This window comes from Aquarana catesbeiana, linkage group LG07 (assembly GCF_042186555.1).
Source record: "Aquarana catesbeiana isolate 2022-GZ linkage group LG07, ASM4218655v1, whole genome shotgun sequence".
NCBI lineage: Eukaryota > Metazoa > Chordata > Amphibia > Anura > Ranidae > Aquarana > Aquarana catesbeiana.
Genome location: NC_133330.1, coordinates 61,708,087 through 61,732,600, shown reverse-complemented (window position 1 = coordinate 61,732,600; position 24,514 = coordinate 61,708,087). Strand labels below are relative to the sequence as shown.

At 41.7% G+C, this 24,514-nt stretch overlaps 1 protein-coding gene across 1 annotated transcript in view; it reads left to right on the top strand.

Moving 5' to 3' along the window:
• Window positions 1–24,514, top strand: part of PXK (PX domain containing serine/threonine kinase like) — a 136,388-nt gene that overhangs the window by 83,415 nt on the left and 28,459 nt on the right. The window contains exons 8-16 of the mRNA XM_073592217.1: window positions 2,804–2,908; window positions 7,396–7,497; window positions 8,239–8,400; window positions 9,082–9,199; window positions 13,118–13,196; window positions 16,165–16,213; window positions 18,249–18,326; window positions 18,431–18,517; window positions 20,652–20,721. Of these exons, the coding sequence (XP_073448318.1) occupies window positions 2,804–2,908; window positions 7,396–7,497; window positions 8,239–8,400; window positions 9,082–9,199; window positions 13,118–13,196; window positions 16,165–16,213; window positions 18,249–18,326; window positions 18,431–18,517; window positions 20,652–20,721 (850 nt within the window). The remainder of the gene's footprint in view (window positions 1–2,803; window positions 2,909–7,395; window positions 7,498–8,238; window positions 8,401–9,081; window positions 9,200–13,117; window positions 13,197–16,164; window positions 16,214–18,248; window positions 18,327–18,430; window positions 18,518–20,651; window positions 20,722–24,514) is intronic.

The window sequence follows — 24,514 nt, the reverse complement described above, 5'->3', positions numbered from 1 at the left end:
TCTCTCCCCCTCTTCTAACCTCCCTGTCCATCCGATACAAGGAATACCTCTGGATATTTGCCAGCCAGTCGTGTGAGCTGTCAAACCAAGTTTCAGTTATTCTCACAAAGTCTAAGGTCCTCCTCATGTAAAAGCAGCTCCAGTACCTGCATTTTGTTAGCTAGGCTTCTAGCATTTGTGTATGCACCTATCAGCGTTGTATAGGTGCATATTAACTTCCCCTTAGTTTTACTCTGTCTTTGTTTTCGAATTGTCCTTGCATTAACCCCAGGATTAGAAGTTACAACTGTGTTATCGCTACTGACTCCACTATTATCCTCTATCCTATGCTCAATTCTGGCTATTGCTTCCTCTGACCCCACCCCACCCCCCCCCTCATACCTACTTTAAAAGCTCCTCCAACTTTGTGGCCATCTTTCTTCCCAGTAGGACTCTACCATCTCCATAAAGGTGCAGTCCGTCCTTACTAAAGAGCCGGTGTTCTGCCATATAGTGTCCTCCTATCGGATAGTGTCCGCTCCGTACTGCGCAGGCGCAGCGCTTGCGCAGTACGGAACAGAAGGAGCTGCCGAAAATGTCCGAAGTTGATCAGCTGACCATCAGCTGTACACGGCGCTTCGGCAGTTCTTAGCGATGGCTGTGTAAGAGGGCCCCTCGCGGGCTCGCTTCGCTCGCCACGCTTCGGGCACGGCCTCGCTGCGCTCGGCAACTATTTATTCTCACTCTATGTCCACTTGGATAGTAGGGAATGATCCTGGACATAGGGTGAGAATAAAAGCGCAGGCGCCGTGTACAGTTGATGATCAGCTGTTAAACTTCGGAGACTTTCGGCGTCTCGTTTGTCCTCCGTACTGCGCCTGCGCAGTACAGGGAGGACACTATATGACAGGGGACTGTATTTGACAAGACACCGGCAACCGACTGAGAAGTCAGCCAAGTTCTCCAGGAACCCGAACCCCTCTTTCCTACCCCAATTCCCCAAACTCTTGTTCAGTTCCCTAAGCTCCTGCTGGTGTGGCTCGGGGTACGATGCTAGATAACAGGGCGAATATCAATATTGCAATAATTAGATTTTTGCATTAGCTCAGCTGTGGCTTGCCCTCATATAGCAGGAATGCTGATTACATTATTTGAAATACAGATTGAAACTAGCCTGCATATCTGTAAATGAAATTCTATCATGAAAATATAGCATGCATGTAAAATCTCAAACTGAAATGATAAATTAAATCCAGGCATTAGGAACACAAATTAGTTTTCCTTTAAGACAGTATAAGAAGCAGAGAAAACCGTCTCTTGAGCATTTGCATAATGGGTTGAGCTTTATGTAAGATGCTTAGAATATCAAAGGTGACAGGTTGTCAATGATTTGTAACATTATATAATCCTAGCATTGCCCTCAAAGCTGACAGCCAGACCCAGCTGAAAAATGTTAAGAAGCTCAGTGTTCGGCATTGAGCTTGACAATTCTAGGTCATCTATATTCCGGGGCCGTCTTCCCGAGCAGATCCATGTCATATAACAGGCAAATAAAGTAAACGACACTTGGCCGTCACTGTGCAGCCTTTTCCGATTTCCATGACTGCATTCTCCTGGCTGTGTACGCCAGAGCTGCATATACTTACTGGCTGTTCTCCGGGCACAAATGAATATGTAAAACCTACCCCATAAAAGCAGCTGTAAAAACAAAATGTGGGAGGACATCTAACAAAAAAAAATACTGCACGATGTTAACTGGTACTGTCTGTGCCAGTGTTTATACCAGGCTTATAAAGTACATAATTCTTCCATGGCAGCAATTAGCTTGTATTTGTAGTTATGGCATTGTTAAAGTGTACCTGTCACCATAAAGTGTACCTGTCTGACATTTTTCTCATTTTGTCAAACCGTAGCGATTGTTGCTGCTTCCTTTGTTAGCGAGCAAAAAGCCTTCTCTTTGCCACTCTGTGATCTTGCTTTGACTTTATTGCTAAAGGTTCAACATCACTAGTCTTTGAAACAAACTATGAGGATCTTGCGAGCTTCCTATTTTAAAAGTGACAAAATATATAAAAAAAACAAAATATACTAAACGAGTAATAATGATCGACAGCTGCTAGCACTAATCACATCCCATAAAGTCGTGTGAAAACAGTATAAATAGAAAATTACTATGCTGCGCTATAATGATGAGAAATATAATGAGAAAAAAAATAATAATAATAAAAAACCGTGATAAACTAACAAAAATTATAATATATTCCAAAACTGTATATAGATTTTTTTTTTTTTTTAGAGTTTTTTTGATTGCTGAACTGAGCACAGCAATCAAAAAACTCTATATACAGTTTTGGAATATATTATAATTTTTGTTATTTTATCACGTTTTTTTATTATTAATAATAATAATAAAAAAAACGTGATAAACTAACAAAAATTATTATATATTCCAAAACTGTATATAGAGTTTTTTGATTGCTGTGCTCAGTTCAGCAAAACTCTATAAAAAAAAGACTCTATATACAGTTTTGGAATATATTATAATTTTTGTTTATCACGGTTTTTTCTTATTATTATTATTTTTCTCATCAGTGTAAAGTAGACACTTTTAAAAAGTATTGGTTGGAACTAGTGTTAGGAGATAGCGCAGCATAGTAATTTTCTATTTATATCACTAGTCTTTGAGTTAACCCCCCCATCTACCTGTTTGATGATAGTGCCTTTACTGACCACCTATGCACAATGATTAGATAGGTGGGTGGACAGGGTCAGGGTTGACATTGATTTTGGTGAGCAGTATCTAAATTTCTGATCTTCTTTGCAGCATGCGTATATATACCGAGTGACGTTTGCCACTGCTAGTGAGTCCTCTGCACTTGTGATTAGGCAGTTCAATGAAAAAGGGACTCTGAAGGATCTGATCTATAAGGTAATTATTTGAGAACCTGATTTCTGGGGGAATCAACAGCTTTAAAACCAGACTTGAAAACTAAAGAAATGTTTTTAAGGCATCTCTGACCCCACTGGGGAGATTCCCCCTTAACTTTTGTCCTTGTGACACCAGAAATGGTTGTGTTTTCTAGGACAGGAAGACACTGACAGCCTTGATTTAAGGAGACTGTCACATCATAACATTTCAGCAAATGGCACACTTGAAAAGAAGAGGCTGAATACTTACTACTTCTGCTTCCACGTGGGGAGTAGATTTTGGGGGGTCATTTTTGTGGAACGGAGCAGCATTTAGCAGCTTAGGTAACAGAAGAGGAGTATTCAGTCTTCTTTTCAGATATGTCCTGAAATGTTTTCATGATGTAACAGGGTCTCTTTAGTTTTAGCATTCTTACCTAGTTTGGCCATATACACAACAATTTTTGGAGTTATTTAATAAAAATTTTAATAACATTTTAATATCTACAGTAAATAAATAGTTGTTGTTTATATTTTTCATATGATTTTATGGTTATTATTCCTTGTTTTATTTAAGCTTTGCAGTATACACCCTCATAAAGAAAATATTCCAAGCAATATACACTCACTGGCCACTTTATTAGGTACACCTGTTCAATTGCTGGGTAACACAAATTGCTAATCAGCCAATCACATGGCAGCAATTCAATTCGTTTAGGCATCTAGATGTGGTGAAGACGACTTACTGAAGTTCAAACCGAACATCAGAATGGGGAAAAAAGGGGATTGAAGTGACTTTAAACGCGGCATGGTTGTTCATGCCAGACGGGCTTTCTGAGTATTTCAAAAACTGCGGATCTACTGGGATTCTCACACATAACCATCCCTACGGTTAGCAAAAAAGAGAAAATATCCATTGATCGGCAGTTGTGTTACCCGAAAATGCCTTGTTGATGTCGGAGGGCAAACTGCTTTGAGAGGATAGAAAGGCAACAGTAACTCAAATAACCACTCGTTACAACCAAGGTTTGCAGAATACCATCTCTGAACGCACAACACATCGAACCTTGAAGCAGATGGGCTACAGCAGCAGAAGACCACACCGGCTGCCACTCCTTCAGCTAAGAACTGAGAAACTGAGGCTAAAATTCACACAGGCTCACCAAAATTGGACAATAGAAGATTGGAAAAACGTTGCCTGGTCTGATGCGTCTTGATTCCAGTTGCGACGTTCAGATGGTGGGGTCAGAATTCGGCAAAAACAACATGAAAGCATGGATCCATCCTGCCTTGTATCAACGGTTCAGACTGGTGGTGTAATGGTATGGGGGATATTTTATTGGCACACTTTGGGCCCCATAGTACCAATTAAGCATCGTTTAAATGCCACCACCTACCTAAGTATTGTTGCTGACCATGTCCATCCCTTTATGACTACAGTGTACTAGAGCTGCACGATTAATCGTTAAGAATCTAAATCGCGATCTTTTTCCTTTCAAAACAGCATGTCACGATCTTTCTAAGTGCAGAGAGTTCCCACAGCTGGAAAAAAAAAATCCAGGCAGCCTACCAAGTTTTATTACACTTGAGTAAATAGAAACAAAGTATCTTTTCCTTCTTTTATCAAAGGAAAGAACTCCAGCGTGTAGATGAGGAAAGTTTAACTATTTAAAAACCAAACCTTTTCTGACATGTGTTGCTTACAAGTAAAAATCATTATTTTCTGCTAGAAAATTACTTGGAGCACCCAAACATGAGATATATATATATTTTTTAGCAGAGACCCTAGAGAATAAAATGGTGGTTGTTGCAATATTTTCTGCCACACCGTATTTGCGCAGCGGTTTTCAAACGCAATGTTTTTTTTTTTTTTTAAATACACTTTTTAATTAAAAAAAAAAACAAAACTTTTTTGTATAATGTATAATGTGAAGCAAAAAAATTGTGATTCTCATTTAAGCCAGAATCGTGCAGCTCTACAGTGTACCCATCTTCTGATGGCTACTTCCAGCAGGATAATGCACCATGTCACAAAGTTAAAATCATCTCACCACTGGTTTCTTGAACATGACAATGAGGTCACTGTACTCCAATGGCCTCCACAGTCGCCAAATCTCCATCCAATAGAGCAACTTTGGGATGTTGTGGAACGGGAGATTCACATCATGAATGTGCAGCCGACAAATATGCAGCAACTGCATGATGCTATCATGTCAATATGAACCAAAATCTCTGAGGAATATTTTCAACACCTTGTTTAATCTATGCCACAAAGAATTAAGACAGTTCTGAAGGAAAAAGGGGGTCCAACTCTGTACTAACAAGGTGGACCTAAAAGTGGCCGTTGAGTGTATATTTTAGATTGTAATCGTCTAAACGCTAAATGTTTGCATATATATCATCACTCAGATATAACTCTGCTGAGAATGATGTTCTAACATTTTCTGATGGTCATCATTGTAATATATTTACAATGTCCTTGCAGTCACAAGTCCCCCCTCAAATGTGTGATTCTTGGGTAAAGTTATCCTGTGTATGACCAGTACTCCATTCCATTCTGCCCCAAGATTACTAATGCTCTACTTTTAACAAAGCCACTACTGACTTAAAGGGGTTGTAAAGGTATACATTTTTTCACCTTAATGCATTCTATGCATTAAGGTGAAAAAACTTTTGAAAATACCGCCGCCCCCAGCCCCCCCCGTTTTACTTACCTGACACCTCGAAACTCGGCCGCTCGCTCCCGACCTCCATTCAGCCGATCAGCCTGGTCGCTGATTGGCTATAGTGGATGGATTGAAAGCAGCGCAGCCATTGGCTCGCGCTGCTGTCAATCACAGCCAATGACGCGGTGCGCCGGGGGTGGGGCCGAGTGATACAGCGAGCGGCTATAGCCGCCGGCTGTATCACGGGAGCGCGCCCGCAATAACTAACCACCATGCGAGAGAGTTCGCATTAAGGTGGTTAGTTATTGCGGGGAGGAGCTGAGACAGCCGCCGAGGGACCCCAGAAGACCAGGTTCAGGGCCACTCTGTGCAGAACGAGCTGTACAGTGAAGGTAAGTATAACATGTTTGTTATTTTAAAAAAAAAAAAAATTACCTTTACAACCCCTTTAACCACTTCCCGACCGCCGCACGACTATATACGTCCTAAGTTTGAACGGGTATATCGTTGTTATGGCAGCAGCTAGCTGCCATAACCCCGGTATCCCTGTTTTCGTGCGGCGGCCGGCTTTCAGATAAAAGTGGTCCCTGCGGCGGATTCGCCGCGAGATCACTTTTATCGGTGGCGGGAGAGGGCTCCCGCCGCGATCCGTTGCCCTCCGCCGCTTACCGGAGCCGTCGGTAGCGGCGGAGGCGATCGCGTCCTTCTGCGTGGTGTGTCTGGAGACGAGTGAGGCCAAGATGGCGCTCACTCGTCTCCATGATACTGCTGGGCGGAAGCGACGTCAAAACGTCACTTCCGTCCACGCCTCTTAAAGGCATATTTTTTCAAATGTCATTTTTCTAAATGACTTTTTTTTTTTTTTTTTTTTTTTTTTTATTGCATTTTAGTGTAAATATGAGATCTGAGGTCTTTTTGACCCCAGATCTCATATTTAAGAGGTCCTGTCATGCTTTTTTCTATTACAAGGGATGTTTACATTCCTTGTAATAGGAATAAAAGTGACACATTTTTTTTTTTTTTTTTAAACAGTGTAAAAATAAATAAAATATTTTAAAATAAATAATAAAAATAAAAAAAAAATTTTTTAAAACCCCCCTGTCCCGACGAGCTCGCGCGCAGAAGCGAACGCATACGCGAGTAGCGCCCGCATATGAAAACGGTGGTCAAACCACACATGTGAGGTATCACAGCGACCGGTAGAGCGAGAGCAATAATTCTAGCCCTAGACCTCCTCTGTAACGCAAAATATGCAACCTGTAGAATTTTTTAAACGTCGCCTATGGAGATTTTTGAGGGTAAAAGTTTGACGCCATTCCACGAGCGGGCGCAATTTTCAAGCATGACATGTTGGGTATCAATTTACTTGGCGTAACATTATATTTCACAATATTAAAAAAAATTGGGATAACTTTACTGTTTTATTTTTTTATTCAAAAAAGTGAATTTTTTCCAAAAAAAGTGCGCTTATAAGACCGCTGCGCAAATACGGTGCAAAAAAAAGTATTGCAATGACCGCCATTGTATTCTCTAGGGTGTTAGAAGAAAAACCATATATAATGTTTGGGGGTTCTAAGTAATTTTCTAGCAGAAAAACCTGTTTTAAACATGTAAACACCTAAAATCCAAAACGAGGCTGGTCCTTAAGTGGGTAAACTCTTCATTTACCCATGTCGTCAAGATGTTTGAATTCAGAACTGACTGTGTTTACCCCTAACCACCAAACAGAATCAGAACTGCTCTGTAAAGTATGGAATGAACATTTTTTATTGTGAAACAATAGAGACAGATACTCGGAGAGACTCCTTCTCAATTAATTGACACTTATATTACCCTCTTTTAGGCCAAACCTAAAGATCCCTTTCTGAAGAAATATTGCAATCCAAGGAAAATTCAGGGCCTTGAGCTCCAGCAAATCAAAACCTTTGGACGACAGATACTAGAGGTACAGTAGATTCATGTATGCAAATAAGTATACTTACTTCAGGCTAAATAACCAACTCTCTCTGATCTGGATAAAAAGGAATGAGTAACGATGAATAGATTTCAATGTTGAAAACTACAGTCCACTCATTTTAAAAATCAGCCAGTAAAATTTAATATTAGGGCAAAGAGCAAAAGAAAATCGGATGTGGAGGGTGGGATACCGCAAGAAGCTCGGTCTTCTTTGAAAAGGTCCTGGCTTAGAAGGCGAGTTTGCCAACAAGGGGTTTAATGTTAGTAAATGGCAGGGTTAGTGTTAGGGGTACAAAATCGTTTGTGTTAATGAAAGGTTATGGCTTATATTGAGGGTACAAAGTTGGTGTTAGTGTGGGAGCTAACATGGGTGGTCGGTGTGAAGGTTATTGTTAGGATCAGAGTTACTGAAAAATTTAGGAATGAGGTTCAGGGAAGAGGGTTGATGTTAGTAGAAGGGAGGTCTAGTGTTGGGGTTAATACAAGAAAGGTTAGTCTTAGTCATCAAAACTACTAGGACTAAGCTTCCAGCACTAAAAGCAAATGAACCCATTCTATACTGCCTACCTGGGATTTTAAGATTTAAAAAAAAAAAAAGCTTAGGTTGCTAATTGTAAACATTTTATTTATGTAAGCAGCCTGAAAAGTGTATCTTGGTGACTGTGTCCTTTACGTAGATTGTGTTTAGGCAACATTTCCATTCCTCACCGGTGTTCTGATCACCCCCCAGGTACTAAAGTTCTTACATGACCGGGGCTTCCCATATGGTCATCTCCATGCCTCCAATGTAATGCTGGAAGGAGAGACGTGTCGACTGATGGACCTGGAGAATTCTCTGCTCGGACTGCCGTCATTTTACAGATCGTACTTCTTACAGTTCAGAAAAATTAATGTGAGTTCAACACTAATTTAGTTTTAAGTAAAATGAATCGCATTTATTTATATAGCTTTTCCTATGCACAGTTTTAGATACAGTGCGCGTAGGGCAGCTACATTTACTCATTATAAATGCAGTGCATGCAAGGCTTCATCAGGAAGCTGCATTGTGATTTTGATGTGTCTGTGATCATTCCTATGCGACTGCATTGACATGTACTTTATATCAGGTGTATAAGACATATTTATACATTGCCAAATAAAAATAATCATGACTAAAAGTTGGCTATATGCATATAGATTTTTTTTTTTTATATTCTGCCTGTCTGCTGAACTGAAACAATTTAACAGATTTCTCCATCCAAGCTACACAGCATGGATGGATGAATCTTCTGCTTTAGCTATTGTTTTTTTGACAGCTGGTGGCACATTGTATGCTGACAGCCGTGTGCCACCAGCTGTCAAAATACTAGAACAGCACCTGCATTTGATTCAACAATTTGCCCACCTGCTCCTTTAACTTTTCAATTGAGGGATGTCAGGTGGGATGACTGGATCACCCACTGAGCGAATTTCAGCTGGTTCATCAGGAACCAAGCAAAATTTGCTATGTATGGTTGTGTCAAAGGCAGGTGTTTAAAATGTAGATACGTCTTTCTGAACTAACTTTTTAATGGAATATATCTTCATCTTCTAGACTTTAGAAAGTATTGATGTGCATTGCTTTGGTCACTTACTATATGAGATGACGTATGGAAGACCCCCTGATTCTATACCCGTGGACCAGTTTCCACCTGCACCGTCCATGTCAGTGGGTGAGTGTTCAGTCTGGCAGTAATGATGAAAATCCTGTCTGTGTTAGGGTCATGACCGTTTTGTATAGACCCTTCTGTAGTATAAATTTGCAGCTTTTATAAACGTTAAAGTGATTGTAAAGCCATACCTTTTTATAGCTATAGGGGGAACTGGCGTGGGCTTACACCAAAGCCGACTCCGTGTGTCCATAGGCACAGGAAGCGCAGCTCAGCTCTGCCCCCTGCTCGCTCCCTCATTTGCTATGATTACCAGCAATAGGAGCCGATAAGGAGAGAGAGAATGAAGAGAGCTGCTGCTCTCGTGCACAGCACTGGATCGAGATTGAGCTCAGATAAGTATAAGGGGGGAGCTGCACTCAAAGGTTTTTTTACCTTAATGCAAAAAATGCATTAGGGTAAAAAAAACCTTCAACCTTTACAACCACTTTAATAAAACATAAGTTCACGATTACACCTCAATATTAGAATAATGGTACGCGGATTTAATTTGCTTATACCTTTCATTTAGATATGTCCATAAAAGGCAACATATAGTCTTTTTAATTAGTGAAAAACGTAAAATCAGTTTTTTGTAAATGAACGTTTGTGTGCATTAACGTTTTAAAATCATTGTTTCTGTGTAAAATTGGGGTTATGTACATTGGAGCAGCACTTGCCTGCCCATTCCCTTTGTCATCATGAATACAGCAGCACATGTGTTCTCCACAATTTAAGCTGAACTTCTCTCTGGTTTTTATTGGTCAAGTTAAAAAAAATTGCCCCAACAGGGACAGATAAAAGTAAATGGGCTTGTTGACACTATGGGGTTAATTTACTAAAACTGAAGAGTGCAAAATCTGGTGCAGCTCTGCATAGAAACCAATCGACTTCCTGTTTTTTTTGTCAAAGCTTAATTAAACAAGCTGAAGCTGATTGGCTACCATGCACAGCTGCACCAGATTTTGCCCTCTCCAGTTTTAGTAAATCAACCCCAATGTTTGTTAAGCTGAATTTTTCTGCACACCACCACAAGTGTAGACTGTGAACGGGGCACACAGAAAACAATTATTTTCTTTGTGTCCTATTTACACCACTCATGTGCAATGGTGTGCTGAAAAAACACAGCTCAATGGACATTGTGTGAAGAAGCCCTAAATCTAGTAATGATTGAGTTTACCTCATTTTAACTAATAAAATTACACAGCATGATATCAATGGAAATACCTCCATTGAGGTCACTATAAAAATCTGACAGATGTTCTACCCTTACCTTGTCTAAAATGGGAAAGAAGTTTTAATTCTGCTTTAAGCTTGGAGATCCCGGTGATACAAATTTTCCACATGGGAAAGAAGATTTAGCTCAAATACGCTACTGTAATGTGTTGTATAACTAGCTAATTAGGTCAAGCTCGTAACATGCTCATTCTTTCGGATTATTGCATAACAAATTTGTTCCCTTTTTATTTATTTATAGAACCATTTACTATAAACTCTGCAGTGGTTGCCAAATAGGAACGACTGGTGTCAGTTTGTTCCTAGGCATGTGTCAAATCATCAGACAGGGCACCATGTGCAATAGGAAGGGCAAATACAATGCATTGGTTGCCATATGGGTCATTTATACAAAAGAAAATAATAGTTTGTAGCTCAGTAAAATTAATGCTACTAGTTAATTGACCAAATTTTGACTTTGCACAACTGTTTGATCAGCAGGATTTCCATGTGTTACTTGTTATGGCTTACAGCTCAGTTCTAGCCTATTTGGACTCCATAGAGCCCCCTCTGGATACATACTGTGAAATAAAATGTGAATAAAAATGTTTCTGTAGACAAGCATTGAGGTGTGCTGTGGTGGCATGATGAGTTTTCAGGGGAAAGGGGGGGGGGGTTGATACACCTCCAGGGTACCTTGGACTCACAGGAAGTGGGTAAAAGCCCAGAAGGGGCCCAATACTGGATAGCAATGTTGTGAGGCACTGGATTGCAGTCATGATAGTACCAGACAGGAGATAAGTATTGCTGTTTGCCCATTTTTTTTAATAATTAAAGAAAAATGTATTTTTTAAATTAAAAATAAATCTTGAAGTTGGCTTTAAGGTAAAAACCAGGTCTTCCCCTTACCTGTTATACTGTCTTAAAGTGGAACTGAAATCCGCTGAACTGGCATCTCAAATGTTGTGACATCCCTCGGTGCCTGCACTTTTATTTTTGCAATTTGGTTTGGCAACTTCAGCCATCTTGATTGGCTGGTCTGGGATGAAAAAATGGAAGAAGGGAAACAGCATCTTCTAAATGTAACATAAAAAAAAAAACCTCTTATTTCCATAAGTAAGCAACTCACAAGAAACAACAGGGAGAGCTCTTATCTAGCTACAAGAACTGGTTTTAGTCCAGTCCTGCTGACTGTAGATCCCTGAAAGGCTATCCCAGGCTGTGCTGGTGGCTCCCAGCACTTCCTGGTTGGCTTGGGTCCACTGGGTGGGCTTAGATGTCACAACAGGAAGTGGTTGGCGTGGCACACGTTTGGAGCATGCATGCTCCTTCATCAGGCCTGGGATGACATAACTCCCACTTGATGGCAAATTTGGCTATCTTGATTGGCTGACCCGGGATGATGAAGCTCCTCTGCACCCACAAGGGAGTTAAATCATCCTGGCACCAAAAGCATGCTAAAATTGTGGACTGAGCTGTATAAGCGCAGCTTAGTGTTCATCCTGAAGAATCTTGCTTGCAGGCAGGTAAGAAGCATTTATTACAGAGGACATAATTGGGGTCATACTGTTGGCGCTGTCAAGTGGCACTGGCCCCAGAACCAGGGTGGATTTGATTTGATTTAAATCGCTAGTAAAGAGGCTTGATTTAAATCAACTCAATTTTAAATCATAATTTTTAAAGAGCAACTGTCATCTCTGTCCCGCAGCGGTTCCACCTCTGACCCGCTGTTGACTCACAGACTTAGTCAATTTAATGGGACGGCTGGTGATGAGGCAGTGACACAACAAGGGAAGGGACGTGGCGTGGCAGCAGCAGGTGAGTGGATGCCCGCTAACAGACGCTGCCATGATGGATCTGAAATGACAGGTGCTCTTTCAATGTAAGGCCTCATTCTTGCTGGTAGTTAGAATCTTTAATATTTGCAGACAAAATGAAAGGTTTCTATTTGGAATAATAAGCTGTCAGGTTAGTAAAACAGCAACATCAGAACCGATTCAATCATACAGTTTGTAGTGTACATAGATTTGCAAAACAATGGGATAAAGGAATATTCCTGAACTTTTTGTTTTATCTCATGGTTACTGTGAAATTGTGTGAATGCATCAATGCAGTGCATGTTATCTCAGCTTGCAGAGCTTGGATTCATTGAATGAGTTTACCAAAAATGTAAATATTGCAAAATAAACAGCTTCATGCTCCATTTCATGCTGAATAAATTAAATTATTAATGTATCTTAAATAGAAACTATCTTTAGATTTTTACTCCAAAAGCATTTTATTAAAACACATTTGATAAAAATCAAAAACAAATGTTTCATTATTGATTTTTATCCACCCTGCCCAGAACAATGTTGATACCATCAGGCAGGAGGCCAAGTAGCCACAGCTCAAGGGATCCCCTAGCAGCTTCTGAAGGAACCCCTAGGGGTACACAAAACCCTGTTTGAAAATAGTTGATTTAGGCTGTAGTTCTGTTTTAATAGCTCTATAATTGCACTGTAAGCAATAACCATCATCATCTTCCATATACATATTTTTCCACAAAGGGGGTATAAGTGGGTTATAGTAATTTTCATTAAAAGTAAACATTCTTTACACATTTGTGCTTTGAGACTTGTGTGTTGTGATCCTCTATAAAATGTCCCTCAGAAGGGTATTTTTATTCATACAATATTTGTTGCCATTTTCTACATTGAGAATATATAATGTTCACATCTGTTTCAGTGTCTGTTCTGGAGTCCGTCCTGTCCTGCGAGGCCTGTAAATCTGGCATGCCTTCCGTGTCCCAGCTCCTACAGATGCCGTGAGTCATTTCATCCTTATGTTTTTGTTACTTAGCTTAAAAGAGAAGTGTGGGCATCTAAACTCCCCTAGATGGCTGCAGCATCAATCCGATGCTGCTGTCTTAAACTGCCTCTACATCGAGAACTGGGTGATCAAAGATTGCTGATCACTCATTTCTCATTCTTAAGTGAGCAGAAAGGCAGTGACTGTTAGCGGCTCTCTGCTCTGCCCTGCCAACTCTCACTGGAGAGCAGGGCTGTGGAAGGGGCAAGAGCATCTGGCTCAGACTCCCAGCAGCATGCTGAGAGGCTGAGCCATCTGCTGGTCGGGCATCTGGGCAGACCCCGACATTGTCAGGATCCCTGCAAAGTCTGGATCGGGTCGGTGACGTCAGGCAACAGTGGACTTTAGCCCATTGTCGGCTGAATCTTGGTTGCAGGAGTGAAGAACAAAGTGTACTCCAGTGACCCACAGGAGAAGTGTGGCCAAAGATGCTTTGGCCATACTTCTCCTTTAAGCTGAATGCCGGGTAATAAGAATAATCCTCCATGGTGGTAGGCCTGGTTCACCTAGCGTACCAATAAAGAAGACAATTACCAGTATACAAGACCTTATCTCTTGCTCCCTTAGCCCTCCTCCATGCTATGTGACAGGCCCTGACTACTGCCTGTTCTCTAAGGCATTTTGGCAGTGGCAGACCCTCTAACGTTGTCAAGTACAATGCAGGGCCAGTGGCTTTGCACACAAGTCTGAGTGTCAGGGAGAAGAGGAGAGTGTCGGCTGATGGAGGAGCGGGGGGATAAGCCAAGTTAAAGTTCTTGTTACTAAACGGTTCCCTACATTTGCCCTGATTCAAAAGGTGTAGAACAAGGTCAGAGACTTACAGGCTGTTGAAGGCTTTACTAGATATAGTTCAATTTGGGACAATGGATACTTTGCGGAACTGAAGTCCGTGACATGTGGGGCTCGGTGGAGGAAACACGGAGTCACGCACCTGAAGCACATTTTTGCAAAAGGCAGATTGAGCTCTTTCTCTGATTTGCGGGAGCGATTTAGACTCCCACAGACGATGTACCTTTATTATATGCACCTGCAACATGCTGTCAGGGCTCAATCCAGTGAGACACTGTGGGCGTTATCCCCAACTCCCATATTTCATTACATGAAGGAAGTGTCCTATTTCAAAGGCTTTATTTCTAGCTGTTATTCAGTGCTATTGTCGGTATTCCTGACTGGCTTCCCTTAAGCGGTGGCGAGCAAGTGGGAAAATGATGTAGGCATGTTTGAGGAAGAACAGTGGGAAGAGGCCCTACAGGCTGTCCAGCTGTCCTCCCTCAATGTAGCGCAACGCATGTCCCAGTTGTACATTGTCTTGCGGGTACATTTTAGGCCCACAGGGTTGTTTAGAATGGGAGTGAGAATGGACTCTGACTGTCATCGGTGCGCTAGAGACCACGGGGACCTAATCCACATGATGTGGCGCTGCCACAAGCTACACCTATGCTGGTCAGGGGTTCTGAACACTATTAATAAGGCCTTTTCCCGACAGACCCCGAGCCATGCATACTGGGCATTTTGGATGACCTCCCCCCTGAGGATGACTCTAAACCAGCTATAGCTAAATCCCTTTTTCAGGCTTGCTTGATCATTCTTTGTAGAAGGCAGTTACCCCTCCCACGTTAAAGGAATGGATTGCTCAAATGGGAGACACTTTATGGCTAGAGAGGCTTATCTTCCAACATAGAGGGCGCCCTGGTAAATTCGATACATTGTGGTCACTAAGGATGATCTCAGGCGTGTTCGCAAACATGACGTGCAGAGCCCGCCAGGAAGTCGGCACTGCACAGCGCTAATCACAAGCAGTGAAACATTATCCCGATGCGCAGCTGCAGAGATCAGGAAATGTCTCACTGCTTGTGATTAGCGCTGTGCAGTGCCGACTTCCTGGCGGGCTCTGCACGTGCTGTTTGCGAACACGCCTGAGATCATCCTCAGTGGTCACCCTGGCTGGATATCCTGGGACTTTCCCTGGTGGGCCTAGTACTGAGCAGATTATTAATCTATAATGGTTGCGAAAGCCTTGTGAACTGTACTGTTACCTGTTGCTGGAAAGCATAGCTGGCCCCGATGGGCAGTGTGATGGGTGTGCATTAAGAATATGACATGTTATGCACTGGTGTAGAGTGATAAGTATACTGATTGTAAGAGTTCAGATTTAACCTCTGCTTTGCTAATTTAGAGTAAAACAGGTTGCCCTTCTCCCTACATGCTTGCCCTTCTCTTGTTCCCCCAACTCTGCTCAGCCACCAGAAGCAAAGAAAAAAATCCAGTACTTCTGGATATGGAGAACCATGTGACTCATTTACCATCCTCTTATGTGACCGAGCTGCTGTTTGTCTCAGTGCTGTGACATAGGGGTGGGCAGCCAGTCTTTATCCTTGTGTAAGTTACAGTTATGATTTGGAACATGGGGTGTAATTTTGGAAGCAAAGCAATTGCAAAGTCTAACCATTTTATTAAGTGACGGAGCTTTGACTGGCTTTCGTGTCCAAAGCCATGTTTTGAAGCAAGTTTAAAAGAGCCCTAAGTGGTGTTTGCCATTTGAAAATGGAAACCCCTTGACTTGTTCATAAGTACTTACTGCGCTGGAATTCTGAGCAGGAATCCTTTGCTATAAACGGCCAATCAGCTATAATCCCTCCAGCAGTTTCTGGGCACTATTGTGTGCATAGCTGGAAACCGATGGTTGGAGATACTTAGCTGCGAGACACCCACCTGTCATCAGTGGCGTGTAAGAGGGTTTTCCGGTTTTTGGGTTTTTTTGTTTTTTTTTCCTCCCGCTGCATGCTTCCACCATTTCAACCAAATCTAGGAATGGAATTAGTTACTAAAGAGTACCTTTTTATTGGTTCGTATGTTCATTAACCAACAGAATCCCTCTTGTATACCAATCTTTACGCTCAATATATATGTATTTTGTTTTGCAGGTTGTTCAGTGATGTGACACTGGTGAATACTGAAAAACCTCAATTTAAGGTAATAACCGTCTGAGACCTAAATACTGAATGTATGGATGTCTTTTTGTGGCATGTTTAATAAAAAAAAAAAAAAACATGTAGACAAATTTCACGTCCCCTACATAATCATGTGGATTGGGTGTTTGAGAGACTCCGTCACTATTTAAAAAAACAAAACAAATTGCAGCTAAAAGTACAGAAAAATCAAGTATTTTAAATACTTACTTTTAAAGTGTTTTTCTTTTCTATAAATAAATTGTATTTATTTGCAAGGTTCTTCTGAATTTGCTAGAACATTTGACCACTCCAGGAAAATTCCCTAGCACAGTCCTCTCCCCTTTTGCATTTCATAGCACTCTCCTCTGAGAGTGTCTAATTATTCTCTGTGCTGGCCCAGCTCCTTGGTTCCTCACCCCCTTACCTGTTATGTAGCTAATGGGGTAGAAGAGAAGGGGAATATTTTAGAGTGGCATCTGAGTCTGCTGTGGCTGCTGACATCACATCCAAGATGGCCGCTCCCAGCAGCAGTCTCAGGGTGTTTGGATTTCTATACAATCTCCAGTGAAGAGTACTGTTCTACAGAATACTCAGATAATTTTTTTCAATTGTGCACTTGTGGCAACAGTTTGGGGAAGGCTCTTTTCTCTTCCAGCATGACTGTGCCCCTGTACAGAAAGCCAGCTCCAAAAAGACATGGTTTGATGAGTTTTTTTCTGAAGGAACTTGAGTGGCCTGTACAGGGAGAGAATTGATTATTCCGAAATCCTGTAAAAAAAAAAAAAAAAGGGGGGACAGCAATGGGACTGCCGGCACAGGGATGCACACTATACCTGTGTTTCCTGTTTCCCCATTCCAGTAAAACATGGCCCTGCAGATGGCACGGATTAAAATGCCCCATGTGAATGAGGCCTTATAGCCACAAAGGGGAGAACCGACTCCATAATAATGCCCATGAATTTGAAATGAAATGTCCAACAAGCTCATATGTGGTGTGATGATCAGGTTTCCACAAATCATAGTATTATTATGATCTCCCTGTGATGTTTCCTCTGCTGACTCATTCATTTTAAAGTGCATGTCCAGCAAAAACGTACTTTGTTAGTTTTGCATAGAGTGGGGAGGGGTTTGAACCGGAGACAGGTTTTACTGTTATCTGGGGCTCCGTTAGAGAGATTTCCCCCCATGTACTGTCCTTGTGACAACTGTTTCACTAGACAGCAAGTAAGAGGAAATTCACAAAAGCAACACAGACAGAAGTACATTTTTTTTTTAGAGTATGGGAAGGCTAGAACCCCTGTCCATTGCATACTTCTGTGTCCCCATTTCAGGTTTTCCCTCACTTCCTGTCTGGTGAAACCGTTGTCACTGTGTCAGGAAGTAAGAAGAACTTGAATGAAGCCCTGGATAAAAGTAAAAACATGTTTTTTTTTTTTTTTGTTTTTTTTTCTCATATACTTTCGTTCCGCAGAAAGGAGGTATTTTCCATTGCCCATGCAGAATGTACCAAAAAAATTCCAAATTTTCCTCCTCCTTTACACTTAGGCTTAATCTACACCAGGCCTACAATTTGCCGCGGAACACAATTCTTCCGCGTTCAGGAGAAGGAGGTTTAACCTCACTTAAACGCAGCAGCTCCTAAACTCTGCTAAAAGTATGTGTGTACATGGACAGATAGGCTTTTATAGCGTTTGAGTTTAGGAGCTTTGGCAAAAAAACGCTGCCAAAAACGCTGCTAGGGTACATGAGCCTTATGTGAAATGTTACTCTGTCCCTTCTAAACAACTGTGGTCAGCTAAACCTATCCATTTTTTGTCTTAGATGACCCAGGTTTTGTATCATGTATCCTGAATTTGTTAGCATGAGCACAATTTGATACCTGTTAGTTCATCTTGGTTTCAAAGAATGTTGAAGATTGTACGTCAGGTTATAAAACACACTTGAGTTGCTGCTGGATTTTTCTGCCACCTGCTGGCAGAACGATGAAAGAACATCCAAGATGGAAGTTATTTTATTCTGTTTCATTTTTAACCAGTCTTTATTTTTACTATTTCCAGATTCCTACCAAGTTAAAAGAAGCCCTCAAAACAGCCAAAGAATGTATGGAGAAGAGACTTGTAGAAGAGCAGAAATTGGTAATTTTTTATTTATAATATATATATGTATATATATATATATATATATATATGTCTGATGAGGTCATGTATTAAATTATGCTTTCTGTACACCTGTACTGTAGATGTACCAGCACAGACGACTGACTCGAGCACAGTCACATCATGGGTCAGAGGAGGAAAAGAAAAAGAGGAAAATATTGGCAAGAAAAGTAAGTGAATATAACAATGTCCGAAAAAGCTTCTTTTTTTTTTGGTTTAATAGGGCTTTAGATGACCACAAATGTTAAAGTGTTAATAAGCACTCTGTGGAACAATAAATGTAGCAGCATACCTTACATCATAATTGTTTCCTGTTTTGTGCAGTCTTTCCAACGTAATGGGTGGCTCCTTTTCCTAGCAGGATCTCTCTTGAGCCGCCCTGACATGCACATTCCCAGCAGGGACAGAATCTTCCCAGAATGCATGTGCAGTTCAGACAGCTCTCTCTGGTGATGTGTTCAGACACATACGGTACACACTACAGGCAGCACACAGGAATCAAGGAACTTGCAGTCCCGAAGATTTAGAACTTTGATATACTCGGGGATACAGAAAAGAAAGTAACCTAACTGCTAAAAAGTAAGACTGGGATATAATAAAGAAAAATAACACTGGATTAGATTAGCTACTAGTTAAGTGTTCTGTTACTCTGAGGGATTCATTTAAACCCTGACTTTTTCATCTCTGTACAATTTCTTTTAGCAACATCTATGTATAACTATGTATTGATCGTTTCTGTCTAAACAACGACTTTAAAATGCGACATTAAAATGAGACTTTGGCGGAGGGCTGCAGTGATGGTTGACTTTCTACAACTTTCTCCCATCTCCCGACTGCATCTCTGGAGCTCAGCCACAGTGATCTTTGGGTTCTTCTTTACCTCTCTCACCAAGGCTCTTCTCCCCCTTGGTGAGAGAATTTGCCCGGACGGCCAGCTCTAGGAAGGGTTCTGGTCATCCCAAACGTCTTCCATTAAAGGATTATGGAGGCCACTGTGCTCTTAGGAACCTTAAGTGCAGCAGAAATTTTTTTGTAACCTTGGCCAGATCTGTGCCTTGCCACAATTCTGTCTCTGAGCTCTTCAGGCAGTTCCTTTGACCTCATGATTCTCATTTGCTCTGACATGCACTGTGAGCTGTAAGGTCTTATAGAGACAGGTGTGTGGCTTTCCTAATCAAGTCCAATCAGTATAATCAAACACAGCTGGACTCAAATAAAGGTGTAGAACCATCTCAAGGATGATCAGAAGAAATGGACAGCACCTGAGTTAAATATATAAGTGTCACAGCAAAGGGTCTGAATAATTAGGACCATGTGATATTTCAGGTTTTCTTTTTTAATAAATCTGCAAAAATGTCAACAATTCTGTGTTTTTCTGTCAATATGGGGTGCTGTGTGTACATTAATGAGGAAAAAAAATGAACTTAAATGATCTTAGCAAATGGCTGCAATATAACAAAGAGTGAAAAATTTAAGGGGATCTGAATACTTTCTGTCCCCACTGTGTGTGTGTGTATATATATATATATATATATATATATATATATATATATATATATATATATATATATATATATATAAAATATATTTAGGCAGAGGCCCTAGAGAATAAAATGGTGGTGTTGCAATTTTTTAGAAAAATAATGAGTGGCCGCATGTCTTATTAAGCTCTCTTCCGCGAAAAAGTCTTATCCCTATTGTGGGGTTACCAGTATGGTATTTGTAAATTAAAATCATATCCCCTCTCAAGCTTCTCTTCTCAGTGCTCGCAACCTTTCCTTATAACCAATATCCTCCAAACCCTTTATTAGCTTTATTGCCCTTCTTTGTACTCACTCCATTTCCAGTACATCCTTCCTGAGGACTGGAGAGCATACTCTAGGTGCGGCTGGACCAGAGTCTTGTAGAGCGGGAGAATTATCGTTTTATCTCTGGAGTCGATCCCCTTTTTAATGCATGCCAGTATTTTGTTTGCTTTGTTAGCAGCAGCTTGGCATTGCATGCCATTGCTGAGCCTATCATCTACCAGGGCCCCCAGGTCCTTTTCCATCCTAGATTCCCCCAGAGGTTCTCCCCCCAGTGTATAGATTGCATTCATATTTTTGCCACCCAAATGCATTATTTTACATTTTTACAGACAGGAAAACTAGTGGAGAAAAAAAAGTACTGCAGGGGCAATAATTTCTAGGCTAGTAATTATCTTTTTTTTGGGCTGTTCTGTTTTAAGCAATATTATTTTTTTAAATGCTTGACTGATTTTGGTTAAACATCCTTAAATGTTCTGTCCCATCTTGCTTTCTTTAGAAGTCAAAACGCACAAACTGTGATTCTGGAGAGGAGCAGTCGATGAAATGCAGCAACTCAAACAATTCAGGTATGAAGCATCCTCCTTTTACAGCCGTAGCATTGTCTCTTTAAAGTGAACCTGTGCCCAGATTATACACTCAAAGTAGTTTATATTTTCCGAACAAGCAGTAAAGCACTTTTAAACAATTCTTCATTCATTCCTATAGCTGTAAGTATTTTGTAGAAATTTAAAGCGGTAATAAACCCAAAAGCAAAAGAAATGATCCGGCTAGTTAGATGGTTGAGACAAACCATTTAAAGAGGAAGCAAACCCTGATGGATTTTACTTCCTCTTTGTTTCCCTGCAAAGGTAAAGCATAATGGGCTACTATGCATTGCATAGTAGCCAGGTATGTACTGGCCATTGGGACTACAGGGAGTTTCCCGGTGGGCCGATGGCTCAGTGGGCCGATTTCAGTGACAGTGGACCGCTGCCTCCCTCCAGTCCTCTGTCCCCCCCGCAGTGCTCACCTCCTCTCCCTGGCTAGTTATGCAGCGCACCTGAATACAGACATGATGCTCAGGAGTCAACACTTAGAAGCTCATCATACGATCTGGAAGGAGGGCGGCCTCACTTTCCTGCCTAATCTTGTTCCATTGGGGGGGGGGGGCACCAAACTGATTCTTTGCCCCAGGTGAAATAATGTCTAGCTTCCCCACTGGTACTGCCTATAAGAGAAATAATGTAGAACGGCTAATAGCTAGTGGGGGGGGGGGGGGGGGCTTGGGTGGCAAGCCGGCATGGGAGAGACCTGTCAAAGTGGGCCAGTCTGGGTGAAGTCCAGGGCCAAATTTTTGTCCCAGTCCAGCCCTGATAGTAGCTCATTATGTGTCACTTACCTGACACAGAAGCTTGTGTGTGATGTCAGCATCCATCTTCGCCCCTCTTCCTTCCGGGGCCGCGAACTCGGGCTCTGTGACTGGCCGGAGTCACGTGACGTCACTCCCGCTCATGTGCGCAGGAGCCTCCAGTCACAGCATGTCCCCAGCTAGAAACGGCACAGTGTGCCCTTTCTAAAGTGCGCATGCGCCGAACAACTCATCGTACTTGGAATTGTAAATATCTCCTAAACAGTGTAGGTTTAGGAGATATTACCAGTACCTACAGGTAAGCCTTAAACTAGGCTTACTTGTAGGTGAAAGAGGTTGTATAGGGTTTGCAATCACTTTAACACTGTCAGGAATGCTTACAATGGTCAGATTTTATTCTTTTATGTAACATCTTTATCCCAAAAAGAAAAATAACGTATTGCTGTAACTGCTTAAAAAGCATAAGCTGTAGTTCAGCTTTAACCGCTTGCTGCCCACCCACAGTAGTTGTACTGGAAGCGGGTGGCAGCTGCCGGACGGGCGTCTTGCTGGTACTGGCCAATGATTTTGGCTGAAGTCAGCTGACCGGCTGTGCTCAATCACATACAGAACTCTGTGTGATTTGTAAACAGCGATCCGGTAAAAAACAGACCAATATTTAAGTAATTACAGCACACATTGCACATTGTTAGGAACACAGCCCTTTATTTGCCATCAAATGTTAACCCCTTCCCAGCCAGTGTCATTAGTACAGTGACTGTGTACAGTATTAGCACTGATCATTGTATTAGTGTCACTATTGATATCAATGTCAGTGTCAGCCAGCATCAGCTAGAGCCAGATTGTCCTCCACACTATAAGTTGCTGATCACCATCATATTGGAATTTACACGGTATAGTGTCATAGCTGTGTAAATTCCAATATAAATACCATGGTGTGTAGATGCTATAACGTTCACACAAACCAATTAATATACACTTATTGAGTTATTTTTTTGTTTTGTTTTTTTAGCAGAATACATTGATGACAACATTTTTTTTTATTTTTTATTGGATATGTTCTATAATAGAAAATATATATATTTTTTGTTTTTGTTTATATTGCAAAAAAACAAAAAAACAAAAAAAACAGTGGTGATCAAACACCATCAAAAGTTCTATTTGTGTGAAAAAAATTATAAAACTGTAATTTGCGTACAGTGTTGCATGGCTGTGCAATTACCAGTTAAAGTATCACAGTGCTGAATAGTAAAGAATGCTCTGGTCATGAAAGGGGTAAACCCTTCTGGAGCTCAAGTGGTTATTTTTTTTGCTCAAGTCCATCTGAATCTGCTAGTGCATCTAAAGCCAGCCATGAACGATTCAAACCTTGGCCGGCTCAGCAGGGATCGGCCGAAATTCGAACCATATGTGGGAAGGCTGCTTGTACCCAAGTTGATCGATTGATCAACTTGGGTACAAGCAGCCTGTCGGATTTTTCATGAGTATTACCAGCGGCTGTAGCCACTAGAAATAATCACTGTGTGTTCCCCTGCCCCCTGCCAGGAGAACATAGTAGCTCCATGGAAGGGATTCCCACTGTCAGCTTAGGTTCTCACACATGAGATGCGGGAACCAGCATGATTACAGCGCTGGTTCCCACATCGAATCTCCCACAGGCAGTTCAAACTGCCCTCTGCGAACCACTGCGGCTGTCAATACAATGTTAATGACACCCCCAGATCAGATCACAGTGCGAACTGTGAACTCACACATGAACACCCTTGCGATCTGATTCCAGTGTGCGGGGTAAAAAAAGTCCCTGTACTATTTCCTGCGAATCCAATGCGAGTTCAGCCATACAGGCTGAACTCGCATTGCACAGACATCGCATGCGATCGGCACCACAGTTCGCGTGCGAATCACATGCAATATCCTCTCCCCAGATTAATAATGCAGCTATCCAAAGATGTTTCCATTGCTCATCCATTAATAGTGGAGACACCCTAATACAGGAAGTGTGTTGCCCAATCACCAGGTACAAAATAAAAAACCAAAAAAAACAATGGCAGCATTGGATTGGTAAGCTGTGTTTTTGTTTTTGGATTTAATACCGCTTTGATTTTCAAACACAGACTATAAAAATGTTGCTTTTTTTGTTTCATACCAGCGCAGCTTTCAGCTGTTTAGCCCAATGCAGACCCAAAGCATAGGTAAGGCAGTTTGCCTTGTGTCTTATTGCTTCAGTTTACATAACCACGCAGCATTGGTGGCCGCTAAAGAAAATTAGTGTGTTCCAGTGCACTATAATGCATCACAACCTGCTGTGTCACATAGGGTTAAATACAATATTAGGTTAAATACAGGTAAAAGTAACAACTGAAACCTGACTATAGAGTCTTTGTTGTCCAGATGCAACTTAAAGCAGAGCTCCACCCAAAAGGGGAAGTTCCCCTTTAAGCACTCGCCCCCCCTCCACCCCTACAGTGGGGGGAGGGGGCGGGTAGCTAGTTTTGGCAGGTACCTGTTCCCATTTCGGAAGTTCTCCTCTCCTCCTCCCTCCCTGCAGTTTTCTGGGACTGCCTGATCATTCAGCAGGAGCAGCGCATTGTGTACCCAGCAGTGAAGCCGCAAGCTGTCCCAGCCGGGTGCCCACAGTTGAAATGCCGGGGAGAGGAGAGGGAGAGAAGCGACAGCTCAGGTGACCACATCGCTGGATCCTGGGACAAGTGAGTGCGTGTTTATTAAGGCTGGTTTCACACTGATGCAAATTGGATTCGGGTTTGTCACATGACAGGAGAGTGTGACTGGCTCTCAATGGAGCCAGACACATCTCCTGGGCGGCTGCGGAGCGCACAGTAGAAGGGTTCTGTGCATCTTTGGCTCCGTTTCAGGTCCGAATTTAGCCAAAAATTCTGACCCAATTCAGACCTGAAGCAGTAAACGGGGATGCACCGGACCCCCTGTTGCAAGCCGCTCCGCACAAAGTGTGAACCTAGCCTTAAAGTCAGCACCTACACTTTTTGTAGCTG